This window comes from Octodon degus, unplaced genomic scaffold (assembly GCF_000260255.1).
Source record: "Octodon degus isolate 3935 unplaced genomic scaffold, OctDeg1.0 scaffold00004, whole genome shotgun sequence".
Lineage (NCBI taxonomy): Eukaryota > Metazoa > Chordata > Mammalia > Rodentia > Octodontidae > Octodon > Octodon degus.
In genome coordinates this window covers 25,228,011-25,239,870 of record NW_004524580.1, presented here as the reverse complement: position 1 = coordinate 25,239,870, position 11,860 = coordinate 25,228,011, and the positions used below count along the sequence as shown (strand labels likewise).

Genomic DNA, 11,860 nt, shown 5'->3' with positions numbered 1-11,860 from the left:
AAAAAGAAACACACAAATGGTTCCTCCTTGGACCTACAGATAGCCACAGGCTAACAAGAGGAGGAACAGGGCCGCTGTAGGCTCAGCGGTGTAGTAAGCGCCTGCCTCCGCAAGCTCAAGGACCTGGGTTTGACCCCCACCCTACTTGCCCCACTGGTCCTGCTCCAGGAACGCCAAGCTGGCCACGCCTGCAATCCCAGAGCTGCGGAGGCCGAAACGCTACAAGTCCCAGCTGCGGAGTGAGACCCTGGGCCAAATACATAATTTTTTTTTTTTTTTTTTTTAAAGAGGAACAACGCTTGACTTCCAGTTTGTATCTATCTCTGTCACTGCCTTACCAGTGTAGCCAGGTCCTTCCTTAGCCAGGCATACAGGTATCAACTCCTCACAAGAATGTACCATAAATGCTAACAAAAAAAATAATTGAATATTTAAATAAAAGCTGACAACAAAAAGTTGATTGGCTCTAAATTTATGTAACCTACCTCATGTCCCTTCAAGAAGACTACACCAAGCTAAAGATTTTTCAGGGACAATCAGTCAACCACAAGCAGGAGCTAGAGTCTCCAGTCACTGCCCTCAACCTGTGGGCACCCTGATTCCAGCAGAACTGCAAAACAGAGACGGGCTCAACTGCAACAATGAGCTCAAGCAGAGTACGTGAAGGGACTTCTTGGAGCCACCGTGCAAAGCCAGAACTGAAGGCTGTGCCCAGCCAGCCCGGACTCACCTCAACCGCACTCACTGCCACTGCTGGGCCATCTGCTCCTGCCCATCAGGCTGTGTGCGCATCAGCTGGCCAAGCGTGGGTCCCCTCCCATCTCTTTTACTTCCTAACTCTGCCCGGCGCCTCAGCCTGCCCCTCTCACGAATGCATCCTTAAATGCTTTTGAGCACAACTAAGAACATGCCTGATCAAGCTGAAGTTCCCATCTTTTCTTTAAGGGGGACACCCTGGACACTGTGTAATGACAAAACTTGTACCCGATGACTCATGACTCTGTTCTTAAACTCAGAAAAACTATTTTTCTGCATGTAAGAAAACACAATTGTTATTTTCTAACATAATAGCTTTACAGTACCGAAGATGTATGCATATAGATGAATATACACACAGCCTGAATCCATCCCCTCCCTCTTCCTTATTTGTTAATGTATTTAGTACAGGGTCTATAGGGTCTCACTATCGGACAGATCGCACTCTAGTGATCCTCCTGTTTGCAGCCTCCCAAGAGCTGGGATTACAGGTGCACGCTACCGCACCCAGCCTCAACTGCCTGAGCTATCAGGCCGGCCCTTCCCTCCTTTTTCTTGATTCCAGTGTCTTCTTTCAAAAGCACTAACCTATCATCTAAGCTGCTGCAGTTATGTAACTTCCATTCTCAGTGGTTTATAATATCTCCGTCATAGTATTGCAGCAATCATATCTTCAAATGGAAATCTCAACCTATGCTTAGAACAAAAATTGTAACTGAAGATTTTCAGGAAGCCCGTGGCTAGAACAGTGGCACGGGGCTCCCCTGAACACCCTCAGCTGTACATACAGGTGCAGAACGGCAGGCCTGAGACACAGACAGCCCTGCACAGCGGCTGCTCCCAGCTGCCCCTGGGAGCCTGGCCTCGGGCAGCATCCCCCAGCCCTAGCAGTGGTGGCTCGCAGGGCCGCAACTGTGCGAAAGCCAAGGCCTCTGACTAACAGCCGGCTGTTTTCTTTCTGAGAGTCGGAAGTTTTGGTGTGTGCTACACAGAGGCTGCCAGTCTCCAATAAGCTCTGGCTGCTGAGCATTTAAGCCATCTTAGACACCTCAAGCTCGTCATCACAATGCACAGCTGGGGACATTAAGCACATCAGCTCTGTGGGCTCAGCAAATGATGACCTCGAAGTAAGTGGCTTCGCCTGCTCAATACTTGGGCCTCATGAAACAGCCTTGCAGCGTGTCTCGCCTCCCAACATCCCCTGTCTCCGAACCCTCTTTCGAGAAGTGCAGGGTGGGCTTTCTCTGAAGCATGCCCAGCGAGTTCCTTCAGAAGGAATGCAATCTTCCAGTACCCTCTCCCTGAAGTCTCCTCAGCCACAGAAGCTCCATCACTGGAGAAGAAACTGAAGGCTCTCATATACTGCCTGGACCGATTTCCACCTTTCTTCCAAGGGCCACTTTTTGCATAGCAAGACAGCCTCTACCAGCAGCGCAGTGCAGGCCCTCACCTCCTCAGAACTTGTCGCCACCCTCACAGGAACCCTAGGACTTCGGTCCCAAGCTACAGTCTATTCTGTGACCAACTTGTCTTCCCCTACTCCCCAGGAGTGCTCAGGATTCACACTTCTTCCCCGACTTTTTGTTTGGCTTTTGCTTTCTTTTCAGTAGTAGGATTGAAGAACAAAAAGCAAAGCGAAGGGAAAAAAAAAAAAAACTAAAAGACTTGAAACTACTTATTAAATAAGTACACCATCTACCTAAGAATAGCGATACAGAATGCCCAAGACATAGTCTAGTTTTTAAACTTACTAGATTTTAAGGGACAAATCAACTATCATCAGCTATGGGAGACCAAAGATGACAGAGTAACACATGAGCTCCTCACAGAAAGAAAATGTGAGCTACAACCACAGTATTTTGAGAGAGAATTTGTATGCTGAAAGAAAATGTTCCAAGCCAGAGAGATGTACGTAAGGGAAGAATACTAATATGAGGTACTGAGGTAAATATAAAAATTCAGAAAATATCTAAAACAATGTTCACGTCAACTGTGACATCTAACAGTATAACGTGCAATCGTTAAAAAGTAGCGCACGCTAATATAAGCATACCTGAGACAAAGCAGTAACGAGGAAAGCAGAAGACAAAGTCAGGCTAAGAGAATGACTATGGAAGAAAAACAGAGGTATATGTGGAAATGCTACTTAAAAATATTTTTCAAATAACCTCCCATTTTAAAAAATTGGAAGGAAAAACCCCCAGAAAAAGTCAGTTTACAAGAGAAATATGCACAGATACAGCCGACTAGCTTATTTTGTGCCCTGGGGGCCTGGCCCTAGCTCAGGCCTTTAAGTGGCTGCTTCCACAAAGCTGTCAGCCTCAGGTTGCTGGAGTTCGAACCTCACACCTCTCCCGCTGGCCAAAAGTGCCCTGAAGGCATTCAAGGAACAAAAAAAAAAGAAAAAAAAAATCCTTATTTTGTGCCCATGTCAATTATAAAACTGCTCAAAAACAAAACACAGGCTAGGCAAACATACCAAGGAAATACCCTGAGAATGGATCAAGGCCATGTAACCACACCACTATTTGTATCCCAGTATAAGTTATATTAATACTTCTATAGAACAAGTATTCTATAAAGCTTTACACTCAATTAAATTTTTTTTTTAAATTCAGGTAAATATATAATGATCAACCAAGTACACCAAATTAGAAGTAAATTCATTCTTTTACTTGTGGTCCTAGGACTGACCCCAGGACCTCCCACATGCTATGCACGTGCTCTACCACTGAGCTAAATCCTCAACTTAAATCCACTTTTGATAAAATAATTCTTTCTTTTTTTTTTTTTTTTTTGTACCAGGAATCAAACTTAGGACCTTGTGCTTGCCAGACAGGGACTGTGCTGCTGAGCTATATCCCCAGCCCAACAATTCTTTTAAAAATATAATAAATAATTACATTTATCATTATCTCAAATAGGCTTAGTAACACAAAATGTATACATAAAACATCAAATTTTTCACTTTATAAAAGAGGCTTTAGGGCCAAGGATATAGCTCAGTGGCATAAGCGCCTGCCTGGCAAGCACAAGGTCCCAAGTTCGATCTCTGGTACCACAAAAAAAGGGGGGGGGGGATTTAATGTAAATTTCATTATGTTATATATAGACCCATTATGTTACATACAGAATCTCACCAGCTATCTCCAAATTCTTTAGTATAATTTATCAACAAAATGGATCTGCATTTTAACTGCTTTGGAAAGGGCACAATTCGAGCAAGGCAACACAAGCTCATCTCTGTGCACACCAACGCCGCACACCCAGCCGAACACAGACGTGCAGTTACAGCCCAGAGAAGCCCGTCAGCCCTGCTGCCCTGCAGAAGCTGTGAGGCCTTTTCTCACTTGCAAAAAGACCCTGTGATCCGCCCAAAACTAATAGCTTCAACTCAGCCCAGGTATTTCAAAGAAAGATTCTAAATATATTCTGGCAATCTCATTTCTGATACGAAATTCAGTCTGATACAGATTCATTGAGACTCCAAGGATTTGTCACTTTCACTAAGAAACCAATTTGATCATTGTTAAGTAATTCAAGTCACAGAACAAAAATAACAAAAATTTCAATTTAATCATGATTCTGTTATAACTACTGTTTTCTTCATAACCCAACATAGAAATCAGGCTGAAAAATAGTGTAGCTGAATTCAAAATGTCAACTTCTGACAGACTTGAAATTTTCCTAACATTGTTTAAATTTAAGAAATTAATGTATTTGAAATCTTAAATAAATGTAGAGAAGTCTTAGTATTTTTTGAGATGAATGATTGTTATAGTTTGTGTCTAGTTGCCCCCCACCCCAAAGCCTCATGCAGACATGGGGCACGACTTCTAGTTTTTGAGATTAACTCATGATCCACTGGGATTATGGGTTTTAGTGTTGCTGGGATTATGGGTGTGAGGACTACTCCTAGCCTGGGACATACAGCCTGAATGCAATTTAAGGCAGGCAGACTTGCTCTCCATTGCCATTGTTGCTGTTACTCTTCCGTTTTGCTCTTGCTCTTTGCTGCTGCCATGAAAGGTTGCTCTCTGCCCTGTACCACTCTGCCTTGGAGCCAGATAAGCATGGACTGAAACCTCCTTCCTTCATTCTGAGTATTGGGTATTTGTCCCAGCAAGGAGAGAAGAGCAGCTGAGACAATGATCAAGTAGCAATCTTATGCTCTTGGTCAACAATAGGTAAGGTGCAACCAAGCTGTTTTCAGAAAATTAATTTTAAAATACTTCCAGTATTTCATTCATGTAAAAGGAATGCTTTAGTATACAGACTCAGAAAACCTACAGCCTTCAGCCTTAACTGCAGCCTCACATTTCAAGAGGCCAAGTCTGCCTCCCAGCCCATGTACTCCAACTGTATCAGAGGAAACTGAACGCATCCTGAATGTTTGAAGTCCATCTAAGACGTGATAGATGATCAATGAGCAAAGTTACAACCGGTAAACTAGTGGAGGAATGAGCGAAACCTAAACACGCTCAAATCAGTCCAGGAAAGCAAATGACAAAAGCCACTTCAATGGACTGATATACTCATTTGCTGAAACTTCACGAAAGCGCTGAAATACTCAATGATCTCTTAGTACACACGCGGTACTATGATCAATTTCCATGTTTCATTTAGCTGTTTAAAAAAAAAATGTCAAAAACATAATAGCATTCTCACATAACGGATGAGGAAAGGGAGGCTGAGAGTTAAGTGACTCGCTCAAGTTCACCCTGCGAGCCAAGTGCTTGACCCTACAGCACACCAGAAACGAGACCTTCCCTGAAAAGCTGTACCCAGAGATCCTACAGAAGGCAGCCCCCCAGGCGGGCCAGATGCACAGGACAATCTCAAGGTCTGGCCTGTACAACCTGGGCCAAGAGATGCACTTTAAGCCTCACTGTTTTCCTAAATTGGAAGATAAATTTGATTCAGTTCTGTGTAATACTCAGTTTTCTGTGAGATAATAGTTTTGTGAAATACTCGACGAAAATTCTTTTAAAATCAACAGTAATCTATCCCCTAGAATTTTAAAAAATATTTATTTTGTGAAAGATAAACACACAAATTGCGTTCTTGCACTCAGTGACAAGAATACTATAAAGTTCTCAGAAGTTTTAGAAACTCAAATACACATTCTTACACTGCTAGCCCTCAGCTAGAGAGATCCAGAGGAAAGCTCTGCTCACACTCTAGATTTGATCATCAAATAAGTTACATGTTCTGTGGCCTGAGCGTCCCAGAGCCTCATTTTCTCAATTGTAGAAAAGAAATCAACACATGCCCCACAAACTAGCAGCAAAGACTAAAGGACAGAATGCAATATAAATCAAGAGCACAGTGCTCAAAACACAATAAATGGTGGCTGTGCTCCGCGCAGACAGCCATCTCTGCGGAATGGTTGCTTTCCAAATCCTCCCACTACTCATACCCTGCTCCCTTCCCCACCCCACGTCAGAATGATCTGGACTTTTTCTCAGGCTGCCACTGAGACATGATTTCCACTAAAACATTTTCCGGACTTCACAAGTGGCTCAGTGTGCACCCCTTTCTATTCCTGCAGAGCCCACACTTCACCACTTTCCCAACACCTTGCTGGTTTAACTGTCCACTTACCTGCGCACTGCTGCTACTCGAATATAACCTATGATCCATTCAAAGCCACGCACTTAAGCCAGTGCTGGCCACACAACCAGCACTCAGTAAGGTGCTAAACTGTATGAGCCAACGAAAAAATAAGGGATGTGCATACTTCTTAACATTCAATAATTTCAATTAAATATTTAAAAGACAATGAAAGTAACAAGAAATAACATCTGAAGTGTCTTTCTTGATATATTCCAAAAGGTGAGTACAAGCAGACTACAAGAAGGAACGTAAAAAGAATAGCACACTGATTTCTGTAGTTGGCACGTACAACAGAAACAAAAATTACAAATTAGTGGAGCTGAATAGTTTAAAACTTTGAACATAAATAGAAAATTTGGCCCACATAAGCCAAAAATAACCAATTCAGTAAGATTTTTAAAAAATTAAACCCACTAAACACTCTTACACTGCAATGCTTGGTAGGGCACTGCGAATGCTCCTGGATTGGGGAACAAAACAAAGATCCTGCTATCACAGCTATTCAGCCCTGGACTGCAGGGCCTTCCCAGTGCAATAAAGAAGAACAAAACGGGTAAACACTGGGAAGTTAAAGAAAGATTATTATTTACAGATAATGTGATAGCATATAAACTGCAAAATATAAAAAGATAAAAAATCTATAAAACTACTGATTTTAGCATAATTCCTAGGTAAAGGGGTGATACTCAATACAAACTGTATTTCTGTATACCAAGTCACAGAGTACTAAAAATAAAACTTAACAGGAAAGAATACGGTTTATAATACACTATCAAAAAATCCTATATTATGTAATAAATCCACTAAATGACAATACATGGTTTCTAAAGTAAAACAACAAAACACTGCTGAGAAAAATTAAAGGTTTATATAAATGGAAAAATTATACCGGATTTAAGAATCAATACTGTTAAGATCTTCTTAAATTGGTCCACAGACCTGATATAATCCAACACATAAATCTTGAGGAACACATTACAACCACAGCAGACAATATCTCCAAAACTCTGGACAGACAAAATTCTCCAAAACAACGCGTTAGAAAAAGGAAACAAAGGAAAAGCTTAAGAACTTTCGTTGGGTGCAGTGGCACAGGGGCACACACTTGCAATCCCAGCTACTTAAGGGACTGAGACAGGAGGATCACAAGTTCAAGTCTAACATCCAATTCATTAAAGTCTAATTAGTGTCCCTAAGTAGCTTCCAAAACAGAAGCCAAATACTATGTCTACCTTCAAAGTCTGTTAGTAAGCCTTTATCATGCTTACCTTTCTAATCTTCTATCACATTATAGTTCAATGTAAAATTGATATACTCTTTGCTCCATTTCATCTATGTGATTTTCTCCATATAAAACATTCTCCAAAAGTTCTATATTAGACCAAATTGTCATCTCTGTTTAAGCATTCACACACTTATTTCCCATGTTTTCTACTTTCGGTAACACATTGAAAACAAAGAAACAAGTCACAGTTCTAACTGTAATGTTGACATTGGAAAAGCTAACCTTACGCACATTAGCATCAAATAACTAGCAAACAGTCCAGTTTATATTTTCGTAGTCAACGTAAAGAAGTCAATTAAGCAGTAACTCAGTTTAAATCCTCCTTCAATTTTCCCTATTTTATTCTAGGGGCCAGGGAGGCAGCTCAGGGGAATAAGCGCTTCCCTGGCAAGCGCAAGGGCCCAAGTTCAATCCCCAGTTCCACAAAAAAAAAAAAAAAAAAAAGCCTAGAATCAGACTTCATGATCATCACAAAATTAAACTCAAAATAAATCAGAATTTTATTCTGAAAGTGTCCTTTCCACTGTTCAGTCACTGTCAGCCTCTCATACATAACATTTATATGCGGATCTCCCTTTTCCTAACACATAAACTTAAAATAGGACTTTTTCCTGTTCATTTACTATCCATTATATTTTCCTTCAAAATTAAATATTATTCAAATGATTTTAAAATTTGCTTTCCAACAGTGAAGAATTTACATATTTTATCTGATACTAGCTATGGCCAAAGTGATTGCAAAAAAGTATTAAAATAAAATGTACCTTATTGGAAATTTCTGTAGATAATCTTATAAAAATAAGCTAAGAATTAGATTTCTTAAGAAACTTATCATTCTTTAAAACGAATTTTTACAGGCTGTTTTTACAAAGGAAAATATTTGAGTTATTTTTCTTTTTAAAAACTTGCCCACTCTGTAATTTACCTGAAATATATGAATATGCAGATATCATATACTGAAAAAAAACCAGACCACACCACTCAATAACCTCTACCTTACCTCAGCTCCACCCAACAGTATTTATGAACTTAAGTATGTATCTTGTAGCTGACACAGTTTCAAGCATGCAGCACTTCTTTGACAGCAATGCCACAGAAAGATTAATGTTCCTGTTTCAGGCTTAACTAGCTGCATTCTGTTAAATATAAATACGAGGAGGATGCAACTCAATTATAAAACCAAATTCACATAAGTACCCTAATCTAAAATGTATTAGTTTATTTCAACATTTCTTATAACACCATTAAAAATTAGCTAAGTTTTTCAAGCAAGCTAAAGACAAATCTGAAACACTTAAAAACAAATTGTCATATATAAAATAATTCAAAATCTATTTTATCAACTTTATTTTGAATAAACATATACTGTACCTGATTACTACCATGGCCAAAAGGAGTACTAGATATATTAGTGGTTACACTGTGTAAAATAATCTCACCACTAAGAGATCCAGAAGCAATGTAGCAATCATTCCAATTATATGTTACACAAGTTACTTCATCTTTATGATCCTAGAAGACAGAAATCCAGGTAAGTACAGTGGCCTACGAACTTCAAATAGCCCACACTCATTTCTCTGTGAATAGCGTTATGCTTGTCCGTGTAACATCTGCTTTAACATTACCCTCAAATAACTTCTTAAAAAATTACTCAGATGAGTAAGAAACTATATCATCAACCCAAATCCTCTCAGGAAATGGATTCCCTTTTCACAATCATATTAATGGTCCAAACTCTGAAGCGAGAGAGAGCGTAAGAAGCTGATTGGCTAAGGATCTACCTGGAAGCACTCAGGCCTGCTGACAAAGTAACACTCACTATACGATATCAGCACAGTGCTTGCCCTTCAGGCTATTACAGCTCACCTGCGAAAACATTTAAATGAACATGAAAAGACAGAGCAAATGCTAAATGAATGGTAAAGAAAAGTGTCAGAGAACACAGAGGTATTGCTGTGAATTCACCTGACAAAGGGAGGAATAAAGTTTGAGTTTATCCTTAAAGAGAGGATAAGAGGTAAGTCGGGAAAAGAAAAAACATACCAGATATCGCAAAGTGGAATACAGGAAGAGCCAAAAGACCAGTAGCAGTCACTTGCATTCACTGAGTACCTGAGCAGGAAGCTTAATATGTTACTACCCAATCCTTTCAAACGCCCAAGTGATGCAGTCATTATGCCCACATACCGACGAGCTGCACCTTAAGAAGCTGCCAAGTGACAAAGGCCAGACGCCTTTCAGGTCGAGCCCAAAGCCCACATTTTCCCTGCGTACCAGCCTGCACCTTAAATCCAACGGGAACCTGCTTGGAGGAAATAACTCTTGGGTTTTTAACTGAGATCAAAGTTGCTTCCCAACATCCAAGTAGAGATTTCCGGTGGGAACATACAAGCGATGGGGATTAGCGGAAGTTCGTAACAGTTTAGTGTCAGACCTTAAGCTACACAAAGCCTGGTGCCTAGTAACTTAAGTAATATCAAGAACAGAAACTACACTATCCACACATAGTACAACTTTTTCCAGTGGTTTCTCAGGTATTTTCAGAGGTATTCCTTTCCTAAATCAAAGATACAAATACCTGAAGGAGAGGGGTGTCTGGTAGGAAGAAAAAAGGAATAGTGAGTATTTTGTGCACTGTTTCCATTTGGGGAATTAAAAATTTGGAGTCCGGTGTAAATTCTATGAATTTATAATGGGGCAGGTGTCTTCTTAATCTCAGCTGCGGAAAATGAGTCATCTGGAGAGCATTTACTAAGCCCCAGCCACGTAGGAGATGCTTAGCAGCAGAGAGGTAAGGCCAAGCTAAGCTCTCACTGTCACCGCTGGCCCAACACCCCTTCACTGAATGAATGAGGCTACAAAGCACTGTGAGAATGTCGTCAAACAATAAGAAGAGAAAAATGTATGAGGCAAAACGGAGAAAGCTGAAGAAGCAAACGAGAAGACACAATGCAGGGAAATGGCGTATGTGAAGCTCTTCGATGTCTGATTTCGAGAATGGCTAGAGGTTCTAACCGCTCCTCAATTTTCTAAGACACTCCCTTCTCAATGTAGGGGCATCCCTCTAGGTGGCTTTCATTCAAAATTTCAAAGTGTAGAAGACTGATGAACAGTATCTGTACCCAGATCTAACACTATCCTTACTAGTTAGCTAGTTCTTTACCATCTTCAGCTCACCTTCTCTACCCATACAAGAAATAACGCTCCCTGTCCCGCAGTTAGGCCTAATATCGGCCCCAAAGCCTCCCATGTTTGGAAGGCCACCTGTGTCACAGGGCTGGGCACGGACTTGCTGCCAGGTGAGGTCTGGCAGGAAGACAAGGGTCGCTGGGCACGGCCGGGAAGGGTATGTCTCCCTTCCGGCTCCTCCCTCACTCTGCTACCAGGCTGCCAGGAATGAGCTGCTCTGCTCTGCCAGGCCCTTCCACATGCCCCGCCGCCTGCAGCCAGTGACTGGCACTAACGGGAGCCCGAGACCCCTTCTCTTCTAATTGTGGGAGTCAGTGATTCTGTCCCAGCAAGGAGGAAAGTGAGCAAAGCAATGTTAAGAAAAATAGACCTTTGTCGGTAAAGGGCTGACACCAAAGAATGCAACCAAAGCTAACAGTGACAAAAGCTAATTAGTGACAACCTTTGCTTTTTACCACTCATAGCCAAGTACATTTTTGCTCTGTTTTTCAGTTCAGACAAACAGTAACTAGTAACACTAACTAGTAAGGATAGTGTTAGACAAGGACCATGCATTCTTTTCATCCCCATCCCTATAAACCCAATGTCCCCACAGCCCCAGAACCACCAGAGGCCCTTGGCAATCCATGTTAAATGGATCTGCACCTTAGCTCATTTCCAAGGGCATCTCTCTAAGTGCCTTCCCTCCTGCTTGTGCTTTCTCAAGCTCGAGGGCTGGTCTGACACTGCAGAGACCCGTGCTACCTTTTCATATTCACTTATTCCACAGCAGAGATCTTAGAATTAATCCTCTCAAAAGTTTAACTATACTTAAAATGATGAACTACCAAGACTGTATTTAAGCAGCAATTATAAGATTGTTTTCCAATTCCAGTTAACAGAAAATCAATCTTTAATATACCACTTCCCTAGTAAAAATTAACTCAATGACATTCAGACATGTAATAAAAATGATGCCTGGTACTTGCTACGTGATCTGGAGGTGGACAATTTGCAAGTGGGTGAGGGCAGAGA

General features: G+C 41.1%; 1 protein-coding gene across 3 annotated transcripts in view; it reads right to left on the bottom strand.

Annotated features, from left to right (window-relative positions):
* Nedd1 (neural precursor cell expressed, developmentally down-regulated 1) overlaps positions 1-11,860 on the bottom strand; it is a 71,268-nt gene that overhangs the window by 28,141 nt on the left and 31,267 nt on the right. For all 3 annotated transcript variants that reach the window (XM_004623806.3, XM_023716596.1, XM_023716595.1), the window contains exon 5: positions 9,029-9,169. In XM_004623806.3, coding sequence (XP_004623863.1) covers positions 9,029-9,169 — 141 coding nt within the window. The remainder of the gene's footprint in view (positions 1-9,028; positions 9,170-11,860) is intronic.